Source organism: Rhinolophus ferrumequinum, chromosome 5 (assembly GCF_004115265.2).
Source record: "Rhinolophus ferrumequinum isolate MPI-CBG mRhiFer1 chromosome 5, mRhiFer1_v1.p, whole genome shotgun sequence".
NCBI lineage: Eukaryota > Metazoa > Chordata > Mammalia > Chiroptera > Rhinolophidae > Rhinolophus > Rhinolophus ferrumequinum.
Genome location: NC_046288.1, coordinates 10,721,464 through 10,744,090, shown reverse-complemented (window position 1 = coordinate 10,744,090; position 22,627 = coordinate 10,721,464). Strand labels below are relative to the sequence as shown.

Below are 22,627 nucleotides of genomic sequence, written 5' to 3'. Positions count from 1 at the left end.
TGAATACTTGCTCATCTCTGCGTGTAATCAAGAGGTCCAGAGCCTTTAGCAGGTAACATCTTAGCTGGAATTGAGTCACATTTTTAAATTCATTACACTTATTTTACTGTCATTTTTTAGCTTATGACAGGTCAGTGGCTTTTCCCTTAGCGGTAATAATACATTTTTTTTCTTTTAAAATAATTTAAGTATAAAAGGTAAGTTGATTTAAAGAAAAATGTCCATTACATAATAGCAACATGAGAATATGGTGAAAATCGGTGAGGATAATATGCAAATTATTGAAGTTTAGGCAGCACTGATTTATATGACCTATTATGAATTATTGTGTTCATTACATTTCAAGGTAGCTTAAGTTCATTCTCTAACAAAGGTGACAGTAGCAATTACTGGTGTATCGAGGACTGTCATAATTTATAGTAGTTCCAAGTACAAACTAGAGACAATACAATAGTGAACTCAACACAGCTGCTATCTCTTTCCTCTGCACCAAACCCTGGATATTCCAGAAAACCCCAAGGGAGTCTGTGGAAGACAGACATGAGATGTGGCAGATAGGTCTCATTTTCTCTTATTACACCCTACCTTACATAACCAGAGCTCTGGTAAACATTTGCTGAAGTCGAAACATGAAAATGATGGAGATATTAGGGAGTTCAGGGTATAACTTTTTTCCACCTTCACGTCTGGCCAAAACTTTCCCAGGTTACATTCCAATCAATTTTACGTCCCGTTTCCTTTCAGCTGCGCTAAGATATTAGCGGTATCACTGACCTGACAACATGGGGGATATATTCCGACTGCCAGATTCTAAAACAATTGCAATATTACTTTGCCATCTGGTAAAATCCTAAATCCCAATGTTATGCTAATAGCACCACGAACAGCGCTTCGCGAGGGTTTCCCCTCACGTGACTTCCTTACACCTCAGCGTGGAGGCACGTTAACGTCACCACGTCGTGCGACGTGCGTACCTCGGCGACCGGCACTGTGTTTCCGGTGTTCAACGAGTTGGTGGGGGTCTTGTTCATGGCACGTTTTCTTCTGCTCTTCCCAAAGTCTGGTTGAGTTCCGTTCGCCCGCGCCTAGCCCGGGCGTCTTGGAGAAAACCAAGCGGTGGGCGATGGCGCCGTCGCGTCTGGGGATCCTCTCTTGACGTCGCCGCCGCCCGGGAGATGTGGATTCTTGCGGGTCGGAGCTGGTGGCGCGGACGCGCGCTCGCGGCACGGGTCACCGGGGCTGCGTGTCGGGTGCTGCCCAGGCCTCGCCCATCGCGGTGCCGCGGGGCTGCTGCCGACTCTAGGAATCTGGACAGGCTTTACAGCTCTGCAGAGAGCAAGGTGACTGCCCCTTAGTTTCACATTAGCCATGAATTAAAACTTGGGAGGATGCACCTTGCGAATTTGGAAATGTGAAGGCTTTCTAGGACTACCTGGGAACGCAGGTTGCGATTCTACGGTATAAGGGAAGCGTAGCTGAGAGCGCGGGCTCCTCTGTGATTTCTGAATTCACTGCTCCCCTGTGTGACCTTGGCCGCAGTCACCTCCTGAGTTTTCTAATTTGTAATGTCAATACCGTAACTAATAATTAATTGTTTATGCGAGGCACTGGTCTAAGCGCTTTGCATGTATTACTTTAATGCTCCTAAAATGCTGCTGAAGAAGCTGCTACTATAATCTCTCTTTTCCTGTGGCGTGTTAGCCATGTGACCCTGGCAAGCAAGCTTGACTTTTCTGTGAATATTTCTTAATGTACTAAATGAGATACTAATAAAACCATCAAATGCCTACTTATGAAGATTGCAGGATGGAAGACAGAACTTTTAGTCCAATATCTAAAATATAAAGTTCTGGGTACTTGCCTTAACTTCATATTACTGTATTTTATGTCAGCCAAAGCAAAAGTTTGGTTCTGACTATTCTTGTGGTTGGAGAAGGTGGGGTTTAGGAACTCTGAAAACTACACTATCTGACAACAACGAAGAGATATCAGTAGTAGTTTAGACAGAGAGTGAAGTAATTGCAGGTTATGAGGAATGAAAAAAATGAGACTACATGAAATTAATCAGTTTTGCCCTTTTCTAAAATGCTTATGGGATTTAAAATGAATTTATGTTACAATTCAAAGTTCTTAAATATGGTGCTGTCCTGTATTTCTTTTGAATAGAATGATGGGAAAAAATCTACAGGGCAAGCATATGAAGTTTAGTTTTTTTGCAGAATTTCAGATACGTTTGCATCCTTATTGTCTGCCTTGTCTTGGAGCACTTATAAAAAGGGGAACTTAAAGATCATGAGAATGTTGTATTTTTATTGTTATTTCAGGGACTTTTTTTCCTTTTTTTTTGCTGATTATAAAATACAGATTTTATTGGGAAAATAAAATGCTTAGAGTTGAAAAAACTGACATTTTACTTGGATACCAGTTTTTTAGCGGTTGGTAATAAGACTCAGTAAAACACTTAAAATGTGTACAACTAAAAACCAGGAGTATGTAAAGTTTAAAGTATTTTTGAATTTGAAGTTAACGAATCTTTTTTTGCAGATACGATCTTTTTCTCTCTCTTTAGAGACGTTTAGGTGTAACAGAATTGTATCTAATTTAAATTTTGAAGACTATTAGCGGCAAAGATTTTTAAATAGACCTGACTGGTGATAAAATGTGTAATGAGGCAAAGAATTTCTTCTTTTTCTTCCAGCTTTTCTGTAGCTTTTTTATACAAATAGAAATATTATTTCTCGTAATAGAAATATTATGAGGAACTTATATTAAGCTGTATGGTCACCTTTGACAGTGAAACTAATGTCAATGAGTCATATTGTAATTCATTGCTCATGACATGAATTTAGCCATACATGACTTTATTATCAGAGGAATAATGTAAACAATATAAATGTTATAAATGAAATTGTTCAAAGAAGACTAATAATTCTTTAATACTTGTTTAATCTTATGCAGAATTTATAGTCATAAATGTAATATTTCTCACCCTTTTTTAGGAAAAAGTTGACATGTCTAGATTCCCTGTTGAAAATATTAGAAATTTTGGTATCATTGCACATGTGGATCATGGCAAAAGTACTTTAGCTGACAGGCTCCTGGAATTAACAGGTATTTTCATTTTATGTTATATACTTAATTGATGGCAATGAGTAATCGATAATTACTTTTATCATGCTTTTTTAAAATTTGGTTTTAATTTTATATACAGTATTGTTTCTTTTATTAAAGCCCTTAGAAATATGCTTTTATGTTTATAGGGACAATTGATAAAACAAAGAATAATAAGCAAGTTCTTGATAAATTGCAAGTGGAACGAGAAAGAGGAATCACTGTTAAAGCACAGACAGCGTCTCTCTTCTATAATTGTGAAGGAAAGCAGTACCTTTTAAATCTCATTGATACACCGGTAAGTTTAATACTAATTTTGTCTCCATTGTTAAAGTCAGCCTTGTACTAATAGAGAAAACAAATCCTTGTTTAGTTTTTGAACTGAACGTTAAACACCTAACTTTGCTTTTTGTTTTCTCATTGTTCTTTGTGTAAATTGTTTCACAAGTATGGGTTAAACAAAAGAAACCTATTAACTTTTTATCAAGTGGAGTCAATAGATTTGCCATAATGCCCCTCCCTAAAAATATTATAGCTAACGTTTAGAGGTATCGATATTTTTTGTTTCTCAGGGCCACGTTGATTTTAGTTATGAAGTATCCAGGTCACTGTCTGCTTGTCAGGGTGTTCTACTTGTGGTTGATGCAAATGAGGTAGGTACTTTAAATTTTATATGATGTGACATGCTATTTGGTTGTTTCAAGAGGTTTTCCTTATAGTATGTTTTGGAAATAGAATTTTTCTAGGTTTGAAAAAATTAAGATTTATTGTATTGCTTAATCACAATCATATGCTTTGGTCCTTCTTGTTAATTTGAAGTTTTATTAAACTAAAGCATTTTGTGACATTGACTAGTTCATCTTTTAAAATATTTAAGCTGATCAGAGGAATTCTTCGATTCTATTTTTTGTTGAAATGTGTCATGTTATACATATATCGTACAAAAAACCAGTTTTTAGCAGTTCTTAAAGTGAGTTTTTCATGTCAATTTTTAGCAGAACTTGAAAATGAATATTTTTGAGGTCATTTTGGATGATTTAAGGTAATAATGTGAGAAGTGTTAGGTTGAAAGAAACGTGTCAATAACACTATCATTTTCTTTTATGGATAAACATAACCATAAAAATATATTTAGCAGATGACCACATAAGATCTATGATACCCTGTTTAAAATACACTTTTGACATTTTCAGTTTCTCACAAATTCTTCATTCAAAACCCAAGGATTTTTTTGTTATGTTAAACCTTCTCTGATTTTTGTCAGGGAGAGTTAGTCTCTTCCTTATATGCATAGTACTGGGCTTTGTAATCTGCATCACATGACTGTATCCTTCAGTAGGCTTTGATGACTTTGAGGATTTATGTTTCACCTTTGTGTGTCTAATGCCTAATACAGTTCCCTCCAACAAATGCCTCCTGAACTGAAAGGAATTTCTCAGGGAATAATCCAAATGCATGGAAGTAAAGTACCATCATTTGCCTTACGCTTTTGGTTTTGATGAAGATGTGTGGAAGTCTTGAATTATAAGTTTTGTGATAGATGATAAAATGAGCATTTCAGTATCTTTTGTCTTGATATTTCTAGGGTATTCAAGCCCAAACTGTAGCAAATTTCTTTCTTGCCTTCGAAGCACAGTTGTCGGTAATTCCAGTTATAAACAAGGTAATTACAATGAGACGGTGGTACTATTTATTACTTTACATTCTAAAAGTGAATTTAGTTTTTGAATATCAAGTATACTATTTTTTTTTATATGGGGGATTTTCAACTATTTATTAAATATATTGGTGGGATTTATTTCTTTGAATTGCATGTGATAGAATTATAACTCAAACTCCTATACCCTTGCATATAATTGAGAAGATAGTTTCCCTGAATTACATGGAGTGATGGAGGGCTGTTTCTGTAGGAAAGTATACATGCAGAGCAGCTGAAATATGTATGTTACACTAAACTATATATAGGAAAAGAAAAGGAGCTTGTGATCTAGGAGGAAACAACAAAATACATGAACTATAACAGTTAAGTGCTAAACTAAGCACTTTGAATAAACCTTAACTTTTATCCTTAAAATTAATAAATTAAAAACCTTAATTTAAAAATCTGTATGGTATTCAGTTATATTTTTTATACTGGATTTAAGGAAACAAGGTTGCCCATAGGTAAGACAGTTTGTTCTATTATATCTGACTTATAAAATCAGTTTAATATGGTCTTAATTGATAAATTGTTACAGAACTCTTCTGCCTTGAGTAGCTAATTGCCTACATTTTGTGCATGCTCTACTGTCTGCCCTCTGTTTTTCAGTGGCCATGCTTATTAAAATCACATTGCCTATATCTAGATTAATACTTCTGAAAGAAAATCAGAGGGGTCTCAGTTAGGTTAAAAGCAGGTATGCTTTTAACTATTTCCAAATATTAATTAATACACAATACATTTTATTTTTATTAAATTAAGACAATGAATTCTTTTTTTAAGATAGATCTGAAGAATGCTGATCCTGCAAGGGTTGAAAAACAAATTGAAAAGATGTTTGATATTCCAAGTGATGAATGTATTAAGGTAAAACACCTTTTTATGAAGACTTGATTATACTTTTGAAAATATAGTTGTCCTAAGTGAAATTTCATAGTATTTGATAGCCCACGTTATGTATTATTTTTATAGTTTTACAGAGTCTTTTTTGCTATTATTTCACTTGATCCTCACCAAAAATCCTTATTACATGGTTAGGACAGACAGATAGAAGTCATTCTTGTGATACAGTTGAAAGAGATTTTTGACTTTCTTAAGATTCCAGGTCTAGACAACTGATGTGCCAGGACTAAAATGTTGGTCTTCTGCAACGCACTGCAGTATATTTCGTGTGCCATTTTGCCTCTGTGGAAATACTCTGTTTGAAGAGCAGGTTCAAACTATTTCAAGATGCTTCTACATATTCTTAGAATTGACAAGAACTTTTTAATAAAGGGCTAGCTAGAGAATTAAATTTGAATTTTTAAATTTACCTTTCAAATGCCTGTTTGGGTGTTAAATAGCCACAGCCAAATTGTGCTATGCTACTGCTTGTATAGTATGTATGTCATGCAGCATATGTTTAGCTTCCACTTTCAGTCTTGTTTGATTTTTGAAAAAGCAAGTTTCAAGTGATGAGTGTTTTTTTGTTTGTTTGTTTAACCTTAACACAGTAGATTACATGTAACTTGGTAATGACTGAAAAAGCAATTTTTTTTTTCCTTGGATGCACACACACAGAATGTAATGGTTTTTATTATGGAGCGTCTGGGACTTGAGGCCATCCAGGAATCATGGTTTCATAACTTGGATTATGTTATATTAAAGCATAATTAACTATTCTGATTTTAATTCGTCTTTATACAGTTCATTCAGATACCTATTTGGTATGTGCCAGGTAGGGGGGCAGCAGTGAACATGACAGGCAAGACCCCTGTCTCATTGTGTTTATTATATTCTGCATAGTGAAGCAGTCATTGAATAAGTAAAGAAAGAAGTAAGCATAGTGATTATTGAATAAGACAGAGGTTGTCAAGGAAAGTCATTCAACAAATTGCTTTGTTCCAGGTGGAATACCACAGTTAACATTGGAAAAATTATTTTTTCTCAGAGCTACTGTGATGCAGAGTAACTTAGGGAAGGAAGCTTCTTTGAAGAACTAAGACCTGAAAAAATATAGAGTTGGGAGAAATGCATTCTAGGAAGAGGAAAGACCAAGTGGAAAGGCTTGGCATGTTTGGCGAGGATTGGCATGTTTAAGGGACAGAAAGGAGGCAAGCAAGTTAGATGAGATAGGGGTAGGTGGGGATCAAGTCATGCTGGGACTCTTGCTGTGCTAAGGAGTTTGAAAATTATTCTAAGATAATGAAAAGATTTTAAAGCAAGAGAGGAAATGAACTGATCATTTAGGTTGCCTCATAGAGAATGGATTGGAAAGAGGAAGAAGAGATAGGGGAAACCAGCTTGCAGTAGTAACCCAGTTGGAAAATGGTAAGGAAGTACGTGATGATGATGTTGGAGAAGTGGGCAAATTTGATGTACATCTAGTAGATGCGATAGAGTTGCTAGTGAATTACATGTAAGGAAGTGAAATAAAGGGAAGAATAATGAAGTTTTGGGTTTGAGCAACCAATTGAATATTGGTATTTATTAATATGGAGAGAACCTGGGGAAAAACAGATACAGGGGGGGATATAAAAAGCTGTGTTTTGGAGATAGTGTGTTTGAAATGTCTGTTACCCATCCAAATAGATATATTGCATAAGTGTACAATTCAGGCTTTCATGGAGAGAGCTGGGTCAGAGATAGATATTTAGGAGTCATTAGCATGTGTGTGGTATTGAGGCCATGGAAATGGATGCAGTTTCCAGGGGGAGTGTAGGTAGAGAAGAGATCCTGGAAGTCAGACTACATATTGTCAGTTTTTAGGGGGTTATGATCAGGATTAGGATTAGAGAGTAGGATTCAGATTAGAAGTGTGGAAGGAATGAGTTGTCAGAGAAGTGGGAATACTCATGTTGTAAAAAGAGAAGGCAAAGAGATGGGTAAAGATGCAGATGGATCTGTGTATTTGGATAAGGGAGTTTTTGATGTTTCCTGTGAATGGCAATGTGAAATGAAATGGCAGTCAAAGTTACCAACTGAGAGTGAATTGGCTGGAGGGGAAAATGTGGGTTGAAGGAAGGTAGTGTGAATTATCTTACTGAGTGGCAATGTGAATTTATGAGGGAAGGAATGCATCCTGGGACTGCCAGGACGTGTGAACTCCATAATGAGATCTGTGGTCATGAATTCACAAGAAACTAGCCAGACCAGTTATTTGATTTTGTTGTTAAGATGCTCTGGTTATAAGCATAGGAAAGGCATATAGTTGGATTCAGTCACAGCTGAGGTTTTTCCATCTGCTTATGATAGTGAGAGAATAGAAAGTGGATGAACAGTGATTGTAAATAGTGTTTCTTGGAGTCTCAGTTGGGAAAGGAGAGGGCAGAGGACTAATGGATAATGAAAAAAAGTAGTCCAATTCAATGGGTTAGAGGTTGTGATCTTAAAGGGTTGTTCCAAACATGGTATTAGTGTCTAGAGCAGTGGTTCTCATTAGGGGTTAGTTTTGCCCCTCAGGAAACATTTGGCAATGTCTGGAGACATTTTGTTGTTGCCGCCACACTAGGGGATGGGTGTTAATGGCATCTTATGGATAGATTAGTTTTCATGGATGCGGTTAAATGTTCTACAGTGGATAGAACAGCCTCCAAAATAGAATTATCCCAGCCCAAACTGTCCTTATTGTTGAGATGAGAAACTGATATAGAGGGAGTTTGAAGAGTAAGGGGTGGAGTTCACGAAGTGGGTTTTGAAATCAAGATTTTAGAGACAGTCCATTTACTGGTGATGACAAAGATCAGTCATGCACATGTGTATTGAGTCTTTTGGCTTGCTTTTTCAGTGTGTGAACAATAGTAATAATACGCCTTATAATGACCTGTATGCCATCTGCATATACTGTTGAATTCTGTCCACACAACAACTTTGAGATTTAGAAAGAATATGAAGAATCACTTCATTTATCAGATGAACTATAAGCCTAAAGAAATATGTATAGATCAAAGTCATACTTCCCATGCAGAGTCATGATTGTTGCCTAGAATTTTTGAGCTCTCAGTCCACTGCTCTCTCAACACCATAATTGGAATGCTCTTGCAATTTAATCCAAGAAGCATAGAATCACCTAACTGTACTGAAGGACATTTGTCAACATACTATGTGCTTTGGGCTTCTTTTTACTGTGTTCTTCAAATCGATAACGGTTAGAAATCTTTTACTTTTCTTCCTGATCATAAAGCTCTGTCACCAGGATGGAAGAAAAGTGCAGTTTTAAGATTAAACATTCATTTTTTTTTCGCATATATGTTTTTAGATTTCTGCTAAACTTGGAACAAATGTTGAAACTGTTCTTCAGGCAATCATTGAAAGAATACCCCCGTAAGTATTCTGTTATTTTTTTATAGTGTTTGTTTATCTTTAATAGTATAAAGACCATCAATTTAATTTGTTATTTTAGCTTAGTTGATATGGGAATTATACTCTTGTGGTTAATGAGAATAAATTTTTACATTTATTTTTAGTAATATATAGAAAGGAAATACAGTACAGAAAAATAAGAAAAAACAAGGATGATAGGAGATCTCGTCTTAACAATCATTGTAATAAGGAGACTTGACTACATTGGCAGTTGTGGTTATTTGCTTTAATATTGAACTAATATATTTCATCAGTTTCATAAGTAATTTTAAAATAGTCGTTTACTTAAAACTCGAGATTAAATTTAAACTAATATAAAAATAGGCATTTTACCTTGTTTTATAGAAAGATCCTTTTATTTTGGCTGTCAGTTATCAATCTTAAGTACTAGAATAAATTAAGCATAAAATTTGAGTTAATAAAAGGCATTTTATTAAGGTTTTAATTTACTATGTGTGTGTTTACTTTTTACTCATTTTTAATAGTCCTAAAGTACATCGCAAAAATCCCCTGAGAGCTTTGGTATTTGACTCCACCTTTGACCAGTATAGAGGTGTGATAGCCAATGTAGCGTTATTTGATGGAATGGTTTCCAAAGGAGATAAAATTGTATCTGCACATACTCAAAAGACATATGAAGTTAATGAAGTAGGAGTTCTGAATCCTAATGAGCAGCCAACTCCTAAACTGTAAGTAATCTACAATAGTAATTAAAATACGCTTGTATGTGTTTCTGTCTCATCCTCTATCAACTTGGTATACCTAGAATGATTCCAATTTGGTAACTCAGAAAAACCATACCTGATTGTTTAACGCAACTCGATAGTGAATGCTCTTTCAGGAGGAATCTTGAGTGTGAAGGACAGTAGAAATTTGATACATTTTTTATTCCTTTTGACTAGTCATAACTAATTTTATGATCTGGTGCAGATTTGATTCTATATTGAGGTATTAATGAGACAATGAGATAGTTCCCTCACCCATACTTATATCAGGTATCATTTTGACATTTAATTTTTTTTTATAATTAGATCTTTTACCATAAAAGTAGTGAAGAAAAATTTATAATTTTCTTTATCGTGGAGTTCATGGTAAAACTTTAAATAAATAGAATTTATGGCATGTGGGGTTAGCAAGGCAGTGTGCACTGGAAAAATTGTGTTCTGAGTTCATTTATAAATATAATATTCAATTGAGTGTCTGTTCTATCAGTACTCCAGGTACTAATGAGATAAATCACCTTGGGCACATAGTTGGAGCTTTCTCTCATCTGTAAAAATTAAGGTATTAAACTAGTTACTATGGGTCACACTCAATAGTTTATTGTTGTATGTCTAAAACTAGCACATTTTGCTCAGTACATTTTTTAATTTTATTTCAGAGTCAGACTATTTTAATTTTACTCGAATATTTCTAAAGTCTGTCTGTATTCTGCCATATAGATCATATATTGAGCATTACTGCATTTCCAATTAAGATTCTTGTACCTTATCCTAAATGTGAGTTTGTTATCATGTAGGAAATTTTCTTTAAAAAACAACACTAAGTTAAATCTCTGAAATCTTGGGATTTGCTCTTTTCCTACAAGAGGAATATCAAATACATATGTTTTTCAAATCGATTTGCTGATTTGCTGAGAGTTCACATATTTGTGCTTGGGTAAAAGTTTATCTTTTTTTTCTTTTTTAAAGCACATTTGTAACATAATTCACTAATAAAATAGTGTTTTACACTACAAGAATTGTTTTATGTTTCTGTACTTATCAGTTGCACTATGTTTACCTTATGTTTTAGAAGCTGTTGTTTAATACGCGAAGGTGGGTAGAATCATGAAAAAGGCCTTAGGCCTGTTGTGTTGCAGAGGTCCTTGCTAATAGGTTTTTGAGGCATGGTATGTTCTTTTGCTGATAATCCTTAAAGTTGAGAATTGATATGTAGCACTTAATTTCAGTTTCATGAGGTTTTGTTTGGAAAGTGATCATTTCCTGGAAAGGTAGAGCTTATTATTGTGAGTATGCACTTGAAACATTAAAGCAGTAAATATTTCCATATAATAATTTTATTTAGATATGCAGGACAGGTGGGCTATCTGATTGCTGGGATGAAAGATGTCACTGAAGCACAAATAGGAGATACATTATATTTACATAAACAACCAGTGGAGCCCTTGCCTGGGTTTAAATCAGCGAAACCAATGGTATTTGCAGGTGAGGAGCTCATAGATTCAAAAGATGAGGGCCAATTTATTCTGTAAATTGAAATACAAATTACTAGAAGTACTCATTTTAAATAATTAAATATCAGCTAATTCCAGGATACTCTGTTTCTTTGTATTTTGTGTGCTATTTACATACCAGCTAATTTCATATGTATAGTGAAACTTTTTGTGGGAGATAATTTCCTAAATTTGTTTACAACTTCTTAAGAAATAAGTTCTTAAGAAACAAGCTCTTTGATATATGGAAGAGCATAGTAATATGAATTTCCTACTTGTTTTCCTAGAGAGTAGGTCATTATATTTGAAATATTTTTCTAATTAGCATGTTTTTTATTACCGTGTACCTTCCCCTTGGCTAGCCTTTCTTTAATATTGTATTGTACTAGTGTAGACATGGCAGAGAATAGTGTCACTTGACATATGCATAACTTCATAACCTTGTATTACTGTGTGGAATTACAGACATTTGAAAAAGATTGAAGGTCATCAAGTTATTCTGTGCTAAGTGTCCACCTAGCCCTTGTTTTTCTCTTTTTTGTATCTCTCATTGGGAATTAGGAACTTTGTTTACCCCCACGTTTAGGCAAAATCAGTCATTTAGATTTTAGAGGACTTGAGAGGTAAGGACTTGCCATATCAGATGAAAGAGAATCTGATGAATAAAGTAACTTTGCAGTTTTTGTCAGTGAATTGAAAAAAGCAAAATTTATCTTTGACTTTAATGGATAATCTGCCTTAGAGAATTAACAGTTTAGTGTAGTTTTCTTTTCTACTTCTGTTTTTTATCTGCTGATGGCGTTTCATTTGTGGTTGCGGAATGTCTTCCACTTTTATTTCTTGAAATAAACAATTTTTCTAGGCCTTATTACCATGGTTCTTTTTTGTTTTCCCTATATAATTGTAAAATCATAAAAACATCACTTGGAATATGAATCCAATTGTAAATTCATTAAGGCTATAGAACTTGCAAGATATTTTGAAGTCGGTGTAATGTGATCATAGATTTTTAAGCAAATAAGTATTTTGGTGAATGAAATACAAGAAAGATATTTAAAAGCTAAATGATTAATTTTGATCTTGGAAGCAATATATTTAGTTCTCTATGTAAGAAGCTTTTCACATGTGATAATAATACATCATTGTGTCCTCAGGAATGTACCCTGTAGATCAATCTGAATATAATAACCTGAAGAGTGCTATTGAAAAACTGACTTTAAATGATTCCAGTGTGACAGTTCATCGGGATAGTAGCCTTGCCCTAGGTGCCGGCTGGAGGTAAGATTCATTTACATTAAGGGTCCCATTTTTTTTGAAAAGTAAAGTTTAAATGGTTTGTTGCTCTTGAACATTTCTGAAGGTAAGTTCATATTAATGTAAAGTGAAAAAAACAATGTCTTCCTATTTCACATTGTGGATTCATATTCTATAGGTACTTTGTATAGTGATTTTAAACAGAATCCCAATGGAACATTTGAATCTTATTTAATGAAATTATGCTAGTATTTAATTATGATGTGAAATGTTTGAACGACTCTTGATTCCACCCCTTCTCTCACAAAGTATCATCAAAGAAAATAGTCTATGGGACATAAACATTTTACAGTTTGGCTTTTTCTTTCTTAGATTGGGATTTCTGGGACTTTTGCATATGGAAGTTTTTAACCAGCGACTAGAACAAGAATATAATGCTTCTGTTATTTTGACAACCCCTACTGTTCCATATAAAGCTGTTCTTTCATCAGCAAAATTGATAAAGGTACTGTTGTGAACCATGATACAAGGGAAAACTAACTGTGTATGTGTATGTGTGTGTGTGTGTACGCAGAAGGCAAGAGAAACTTGTGTACCATTAGCTGACTAGATGTTAAAGCTCAGTGCTTCTCGATTAATAGCAATAAAAATTGAATTATCTTATGATTACTGATGAAGCTTTGTGAGAACTATTACACAAATAATTCTAACTTGATAAAATCACGTTATTAATACTAGTATGTTACTGAGGGTAAAAATCAGAATTAGTAATAAAAAACACTGTTCTAAATCCAGCACAAAGATAAAAAATCCATTTTTGGTTACAAAGAGTTTATCTTATAAAAAACAGCATTCATTTCTACCTGGCGGTAGGAAATTCTAGATTTCAGGTTAATAACCCAGACAATATTGTATTCCATCTAAGTGGTAATCTATACATTTTAAACAAATATTAGCTTTGGTATGTGTAAGTATTTTCCAACAAAATTAACTTTGGAAACTGATTATAATGCCTCATAAGGGGCAGATTAAAATGTGTTCTTGCATAATACTTTTCTAAATGGTACATGAAATATGTTTAGTAAATGTCAATAACTAGAATATATTACTAATTAATAATTATTAATATTAAATGATTATAATTGGAGGTTTTTTAATCTAAAGCATGTTAAGATAATATTGTAACCTTTAGGACTTGTGTTTTTATAAATTCCAACAAATTCAATAACAAATTCTAACATACTGTAATTTAAAAGCAAATTTTAAAACATGTAACAATTAAGATTTTAACTGACACACCAAGCTGTATAGAAGAAATAAACCTCTAAGTCAGTCCATTAAAACAAACAAAAAAAAGATTTTAACTACTGGTGATTTTTCTTATTTTTAGGAATACAGAGAAAAGGAAATTACAATCATCAATCCTGCACAATTCCCTGATAAATCAAAAGTAACAGAGTATTTGGAGCCAGTTGTTTTGGGCACAATTATCACACCAGATGAATATACTGGAAAAATAATGATGCTTTGCCAGGTATAAATATAATACAATAATTTAATATAAAAGTAAATTTTAGTCCTCTCAAGCAGTGATTCCCTGCTCAGGTTTTGAAAGATTTCTCTCTGTGGAGCACACTAAATTGATAAGAAATTTTCATAAACACCTGTACATACGTACATAGGTATGTGTGTTTGTGGGATGGGGGGGTGGGGGGTGGCTGTGTGTTTATATATATATATATAAACACATATATATATGTGTGTAGAGAGAGACATAAATACATACACTTCAAAAATTATTTTTTATTTTAAATAAAAATAGTGCCAGAATTTTGATCATCTCTGTTAATTTCCTGAATTGATATTTTAACTCAAAGGAAAGAAATTGGATGCTTATTTATCTTGAGTAGCTAAAAGTATAATTTCTTTTAGCTTTTCTGAGTACTTGATATTGAATATAGTTTCAAAGATAATTATAATACTTGAAAGACCTGATTGGAAGATGTTTTCCATTTTGCTTTAGTTCTTGTCACATTGTAATAAATTATTTTTTCTAAAAATTGGGTATGATCATAGTCTTCAAAAAATACCTATTTGAACTACCGTGACATACTCGTATATTGGAAAGAGCTCTCAAGTGGTGACTAGTGGACTTGAATTTTAATTCTGTTATCACAAACTAGATTATAACTTTGGTCAGTCACTTAATTTCCCTGGACCTAAGTTTCTTTATTTGTAAAACAAGAATTAGAACTTTGACTTTATCTGTAGTTATATTTGACATATTATTAAGTGAAATACTGTATAATTCAAAAACATAAAATTGTCAGATAAAGACAAAGGATTAAAAACTTCAGTAGTAAGTATACTGTAATTGAAATACGAAATGGTCCTTCCTGTATTATAAATATTCCTTGCAAATTTTTACTAGGCCACTAAAGAAATATTCTTTCATTTTGCCAACTCTTTATTAGTATTTGTAAGGAAATTTGTGAATTGGTAGTTGACATTTGTCTATATTTGTTTTAAATCGTTATTTGAATAGGTTATCATTAAACACCTTTTTTCTGCCCTTTTTAGGCTCGAAGAGCAATTCAGAAGAATATGGTGTTCATTGATCAGAACAGAGTTATGCTTAAATATCTCTTCCCTTTGAATGAAATTGTGGTGGATTTTTATGATTCTTTGAAATCCCTGTCTTCCGGATATGCTAGGTAAAAATTTAATGGGAAATTCAGATATTTGGACAATTTTATTGAAATAACTGACCAGCAGGATATCTTGTCTCTCTTTGTATTTTGCATAGTACTTAACATGGAATCTTTCATACAGTAAATGCTTAATGATGTTTGAGGAAAGAAAGTATTGTAGGAACACTTTAAGAGTTAATCTGGTTTTAGAGAGTATTAGTGTCGCTTTGTGACCTTCTTGTTTAAAACTCTTTAGAAATCAAACATATTTGCAACTCTAGGCACCAGCTTGTTTTAAAATTAAGACAATAGGGAAATATATATGTTCTTGTCCATAATTGTAAAGACATGTAAGCACAACAGAAATTTTCTCTCATTAGACTTCAGTTTTGCAAGTTAAACCTGTCTGTTTTGATTAGAATTGCAAGCTTTTACCATGTTGTTAATGTTAATAGCTGAAATTAAGTGCTTATGTGTGCTAGGGGAGGCACTGTTTTAAACACTTTTTATGTACTAGGTAATGTTCTAGTGCTTTACATTTATCAACACATTGCATCCTCAGAATAGCCCTATAAGGTTCAAACTGAAGAGTCATATCTGAAATCCAAAAACCGCATTTATTAATGTATGTTTGTCAATGTCATAGCATTTATTTAATTGGAAATAGAAAACTAAAAGAAATCCAACTTACGAATCTGAGAATGACCTGTTAGTATATACTGTTGTCTACAGCCACCCAGCTACTAGGAGGGAATGCTGGGAAGAAGGTGACATTTGCCTTCTGTGATCCATTTTCCTGAACTGGCTTACCAGTTTATTTTCCTTCCCCCTGTAGGACATACTTCTCTTGCTTTTGCCTTTCTCCTCCTCAATGTAAAAAGATGATGCAGTTTGTTCCTTACAATGGTCATTTAGATCCATTCATCTGAAATATGTGTGTAACATTTTGATGGAAAGTTAAATCTTTTGGAGGAGGTATGGGGAGTAGAATAAAGATGTTTTGAAAAGAAAAAAAAATTAATCTCTTAAGCAGTATGATGTTTATCTATTGGATATTTTCCCTTGTTAGTTTTGATTACGAAGATGCAGGCTACCAGACTGCAGAACTTGTAAAAATGGATATTCTACTGAATGGAAATACTGTAGAGGAGCTAGTAACTGTTGTACACAAGTAAGTTGAATAGAAACTAATCATGGAATGTGAAAGCAACCACTTTTGACATTTTTTCCCCCCAAGTGTCTTTATTTGTAAAAAGTCAAAGGGGCCTCTGGGGGAGAGGCAGGATGGCTTCTCAGGGGTCAGGAGTATTTGGGCAGATGCGCTTGGCAGAGGCAGCGGGGGACACCTCCAAGTGACATGTTTGTCTTTAATTATTGTTTACTCATTTTTATTTGACAGCTACATTTTGAAAACTTAAAGGTAATTCAATTTCCCAGTACTAGTTTCCCTTCCATTCTTTTTCCATGTTTCTCTTTCCAAACTGTTAAAATATAAAGAGAGAATAGAAGTACGATAGTTAGATTCATGTCATGGGAAGAACTGTTTCCCTTACCAGGTAAGACAAAGTAAAATAAAATGTTTATAAAATTTTATTATCAATTTAGAATTGAGAACAAAAAGTTTTTCATCATCATAAAATATTATAATAACGGAAAATGAAATATCCTACCTGTTCAAGAAATAGCGGATTAGTTAAAATTATGGAGCACTCATATCTATTATTTTAAGCCATTATAGCTATATTGTAGAATAATATTTACTGATATAAAAACATGCCTGTTAAAGAGGTAGAAAAAAAAGATATATATACATATATATATATATATATATATATATATATACACACACACACACACACATATACACACTATAATCCAAAGTATAAAAAACCAAATATATATATGTAGTAAAATAACTGGAAGGATATATGTTTAACAAACATTCTAAAATGTTTAACAGTCGTTTTCTATGGGTGAGCGGTAGGACATCAAGAATGGTTTTTATTTAATGTATTGTTTTTGCAATCAGGAAAGTCATATGTGATTCAGAAAGTGGTATTTATGATAAACAAGTTCTATTTGAACCTCCTTAAAGAATCACCTTTACACTGATTATGCATAAGGACTAGAGGCTGCATAAACATTTTTATTTAGTATATGCAAATAATTGCATTTTCTCTGATTCAGAGACAAAGCATACTCTATTGGCAAAGCCATATGTGAACGTTTGAAGGATTCTCTTCCTAGGCAGCTGTTTGAGATAGCAATTCAAGCTTCTATTGGAAGTAAAATCATTGCAAGAGAAACGTGAGTTGAAATTCATTTTTGTTTGGGTTGGTTTTAGAAATGATATACCTAGAAAATGAAATAACTGAAAAATTTAACTTAACATTGGCCTAAACTTTATTACTATTTGTAAAAACACTAATCCGACTCTTAATTCCACTAATTTAAGTGATGACTGTTTTAATTATAACAGTTTGGTTGATATTATTTATGATTTTTAATCAAATGTATATGGGTTTGAAGAAAAAAGTTTCATGGTTTTATCCCTTCAAGTAGACTGTAACCTAATAGGAATTGAAACTAAAAAGGTTTTGGGATATTCTTCCAAAATATAAAACTAAGTTATGATTTTTACTTGAAGCATTTAATATCACTTCCTCAGAGCTAGTCAGTTTGGAAGTCAGAAACGTGAGAGAGAAATGCTAGCTAGCTTCATGTTAAGCTTTTGCATTCTACATTAAGGACCTCACATGTGATAGAGCCATGGAAGATTGGCTAATTTGTGTAGGAAACTGCTTTTTCACGATACATGATATATAAATCAGAACATTGAATAAGGCACTCTACTAGTAAGTGCAGAAAGTGTCTTGCAGCATTTCCTATTTCCTTTCCTTGATAGTCTTAATACGTTTGGGAAGTCATAAGTGTCTCCTCAGTTGGAAATTGCTCTTCAATTCTAGTTTAACCCAAACTTAACGTATCAGTGGTGGTGAAATACAACCATCATTTTTGTATGGTCTTGGAATAAATTTTATGCCTATATTTGCAATGAATTTAATTTTCTAACACCATTTTACTTTAGAGTTAGTAATTTTGTGTTTCATGAGTACCCAGAGGTTAGGCAGAGTGGAGTTGATAACCTGGGAATATCCTGGAAAGTGCAATTTAAAACAGCAAACATAATTGTGTTGAGGTATAAAATACCGTGAAGAAAAAAAAGTTTGTATCATCTTATGGAATGCATAGAAATGGAGCTATTTTAAATTATCCTCCAAAATTCTCAGAAACGTAGAAGTAGATTAATTTGTAACTGCTTGGATGGATATATTAAAATTATTTAGTTTACCCTGAAGTGGGTTTTATAAAAGTAATATATTGTTTTTTATATTCCTAGTCACTCTTGACTGACATTAGATGGCATAGTAATAATAACCATTTTTAATTAATGTTTTGGAACTAATAGTAGTAGTAATAGCAGTAGTAGTAATAATAGTAGTAAAATTACCTTATATAATTCTTGTAATCAAGGTCACAACATGCTTGAATTTGGCCTCATCAAGACTACCCACAAACCTTGACCTTTTTTATTCTTAGTAAAATATATGTTGATATTCATGTTGAATTCATTTTCTATTTTATCCCAAATATACGAAAATCAAATACAAGAGTATTTGAGCTATCTGTTTGTTTATGGCATTTTTACATATGTCTAACACAATCATTTAAATCTTTAATAAAGGGGAAACCTTGAAAATAAAGTACTTTTAAACAGTGTAATGAAATTACGTACTTACACAAAGTTTTCTCTTTTACAGTGTGAAAGCCTATAGGAAAAATGTTTTGGCAAAATGTGTATGTATCTACTTGTAGTCTACTTTGTAATATGTCTATTTTATGAGTTTAAAATCAAAGGGGGTATAAATATTGATTTCCATTGTTGATTTTTATAATACTCTATTTCATCTCCAAGTTTTTTTTAAATAGGTAAATTTCAGCTTGATTATGATAGCATATTCATTCCTTTTGAGCATGTTTTTAAATATTTTTTCATTTTATTTATAAAAATTTCCCGTTTGGAATAGTATCAAAGAAAGTATTTTATAACATGAACCGGATAACATATTTTATTGATCTAATTTATATGGAAAGATTTAGTGGGAAGAGTATGGGAATTGAAATCCACCTCCTACATTGCCTTGCCAAGTTTGTTGTTCATCTATTAAAAAAAATATTAATTTAGTTATTAGAATTAAATGATGCATTTCCTAAATCCTTTGCAAAGGTACTGGCATATTTTTGCCTATGTGAGTTTCTGTATTAGATTATAGCTATATAATCCAGAATTTCTTGAGCCACTAAGGAGATTGATAATTCTTCCTTGACAGGCATAATGTAATCCTGGGTTTCCTTGGGAATATTCACCTCCAAGCAAAAATACAGACAGACAGACAGACAGACAGACCCTTTATCATTGTTTAAGGCAGTAAAATTAGGATCTGTTAGGACGGGGATTAGAGAGGTGTCTTTGCAGGTGTCTAACTCATGGTTAATAATTGCAAGGTTGTAATTATATTGATGTCTCTGTGTGATTGTATGCTTATTTTTCAATGGAGTGATTTGGACATCCAATTTTTAAAATATTTTTCAGTATGGTGGTGATATTACCCGAAAAATGAAACTTTTGAAGAGACAAGCAGAAGGAAAGAAAAAAATGAGGAAAATTGGCAATGTTGAAGTTCCAAAAGATGCTTTTATAAAAGTTCTGAAGACACAATCTGATAAATAATTGGTGGGAAAATACAAGGAACTTTTATAAATTAAAAATTGTGTACCCTTTAGTCTTTTTTAGAAAGTTATGTTGACAACAGAATGGAAATTATAAAATGTGCTTTTTGCTTTCAGGGTTTTCAGATTTAAACAACCTATTGGCTTTCTTTGAAAGGTAGTGTGTGAATAAGAGCTTGAATTCTGAAGCCATATTGCCTGGTTTCAAATTTCCTTTCCACTACTTAATAGCAAGGTAAATTACCCTCTCTTTGTCTATTTACTTTTTAGTAAAATCAGTATTATACTACTACCTCCATAGATTGTTGTGAATAAATGAGATAATATGTTTTAAAAACTCAGAAGAGTATATAACACATAGTAAGTTCTTACTAAATCTTAACTTTTTGTTTACAAGCATATTTTTTTGACACTAGAAGGCCTCTACATTTAAGATGCTATGTAGTTCAAGCCCAAGATAAAATATTTTCAAAATCCCCTTAAGTATCAGTTTGTTGTTAGATGGATAAATGTAGATGACATATACAGTTATTAAGAAGTCAAAGGACGTACTGTCTAGACATGTGCTCTAGTTTTTGATAAAATTTTTGTAAATGTTAGTTTGAAACTAGATGGTTTACATATGCATTTAAGTTACGGGTAGGGGCTGTCTTATTTCTGATAATTAAAATGCATTTGTGCAAAGTGAGAGGTGTTTGGTATTAGTAGCAGCTATTATTAATGACAGTTTAATAATTACTGTATAGTTTTCATAATTGAGGAGACTGAGCTTTAGAGTAGTTAAGTGACTTACTTGAGGTCACAGAGCCAGTAAATGGCTGTCTTACCTCAAAGCATGTACTCTTAACTCCCATGTCAACGAATAAACTAGAGGGCACATTGTGTTACAGTGAGATGAAATACAGTTGAACTTTGAACAACACGGAGGTAGGGGCACTGACCACCCGCTTCAATTTAAGTTGGCCCTTTGTATATGCGTATTCCCAGCTGCCTGTGACCCTTGAACAATGCCAGGTTGAACTGAGAGGGTCACTTGAACTACACAGGCTAATTGAAAAATATCCACTTATAAGTGGACCAGCCCAGTTCAAACTCGTGTTCAAGGGTCAACTGGAATTTAGCCTTTGATTTTTGTTGTCTACCTTGACTGAATTAAATGAGATAAATGTCTTTTAGGGATAAGACTATCAATGGTGAATTTTATACTAAGGTTATTATATCATGAGGTAATTTTAATTATAAATTAAGATAGTGGGGACTTACTTAAAATTGTATATAGGGGTTAATTAAATAGCTTGTGATTTAGTCCTAGGTAATTCAGCTGAGATAGCTTCCCTATCCCTTTTGATGTAATAAAATAGATGAAACATGAGCTTCGTGACAATAGTATTTTGGAAAATGGCACTACATTTGAAACTAGAAAAGCATTTAAATACATTTTCTAAAACAAAATGTTCTGTTCTACCATGATTGCCAAGGAAAAGTTACAAGATGACACCTGGCACATAGCATGCGCCATGTGTCTACTATGTAGTATTTGTGCCTTATTAGTATGCTTGCAATTTGGACACATTAATTCTCTTCCTTTTACCTCTGACTCTTTAAGAAATTGGTTTATTGATATAATAATGGTACAAAAAAGTATTTTTCAAGATTTTTAGCATAAGCTTAGATTTTTTTCGCTTGGTCATGCTCAGATGACTTTCATGATTTATTGAGTTTAATCTGTGACTGAGCTCTGTAGGCATTCCCTCATTCAATCGGTATACAGCATCGAGGTACAGGTCTATTACCATCCTGTTTTATAGGGGAAGCTCAGACTGTATTGCCCAACATCGTAGCTATTGACAGAGCCGAGGGTTTTTTCCTCCAAACCCCACTTCTTAGCCATACTTTGCCTCTTATGGAAGGATCTTCAATAGCCGTCTTAGTTCTTTCTCTCTGAAGCAGCAACTTAGCTCCTGAGTTAGGGAACTAGAGTGGCCAGAAAGGAGTTTGCTGAGGAGCTTGAGTACATGGACCGAAAACTAGCCTCTTTAACATCAAGGACAGTAATGGAAATATCTTTTAGACTGTTTCAGCTAGCACATTTAAAGCACAGTTAATTACTGCTGAACTGTGTATCAAAAAAAGATATCTTTAACTTTTTCACCATGATACTATATGACCTAAGGTAACTAGGTTAGTTTGCAGTAACCAATACATTTATTACTAGGTGTGACTGGAATATTGTACTGAATCATTTGTCATTTAAAAACCATTTATAACACTGAAGGCTATTACACTTGCATTTTCTGGAATTAAAGCAGCATATTTTATTCTAACAGTTTTATTTATTTTTATTGAACTTCTATTTTCTATTTAAATTTTTTAAGGAACTTAACTGTAAATGCATTTCAATCACAAGGCAATTATGTACTATATAAGTGATGGTTCTTTAAGATAAAAAATGTACAGAGGAAACAGGATTATTTTTTACTCCCCAGCAGCAAGACTAAGAAATTACAGACCCAGTCAGTGTCTTTT

The 22,627-nt window shown here is 33.2% G+C and overlaps 1 protein-coding gene across 3 annotated transcripts; it reads left to right on the top strand.

Annotated features, from left to right (window-relative positions):
• Window positions 1-980: 980 nt before the first annotated feature.
• Window positions 981-22,610, top strand: GUF1 (GTP binding elongation factor GUF1). Of its 3 annotated transcripts, XM_033105817.1 has the most exons (17): window positions 981-1,340; window positions 3,000-3,111; window positions 3,261-3,409; window positions 3,684-3,764; window positions 4,697-4,774; window positions 5,594-5,677; window positions 9,048-9,112; window positions 9,637-9,840; window positions 11,219-11,358; window positions 12,521-12,644; window positions 12,993-13,125; window positions 14,011-14,154; window positions 15,201-15,334; window positions 16,380-16,481; window positions 17,498-17,617; window positions 19,132-19,168; window positions 19,965-22,610. In XM_033105817.1, exons 1-17 carry the CDS (start codon window positions 1,176-1,178, stop codon window positions 20,100-20,102), a joined length of 2,010 nt encoding a protein of 669 aa, XP_032961708.1. In that variant the 5' UTR covers window positions 981-1,175; the 3' UTR covers window positions 20,103-22,610. The 3 variants fall into 3 exon arrangements, with proteins under 3 accessions (XP_032961708.1, XP_032961709.1, XP_032961710.1); XM_033105818.1 differs by lacking the exon at window positions 19,132-19,168; XM_033105819.1 differs by lacking the exons at window positions 981-1,340; window positions 3,000-3,111; window positions 3,261-3,409 and having other exon boundaries at window positions 3,721-3,764; window positions 5,598-5,677.
• Window positions 22,611-22,627: the final 17 nt, after the last annotated feature.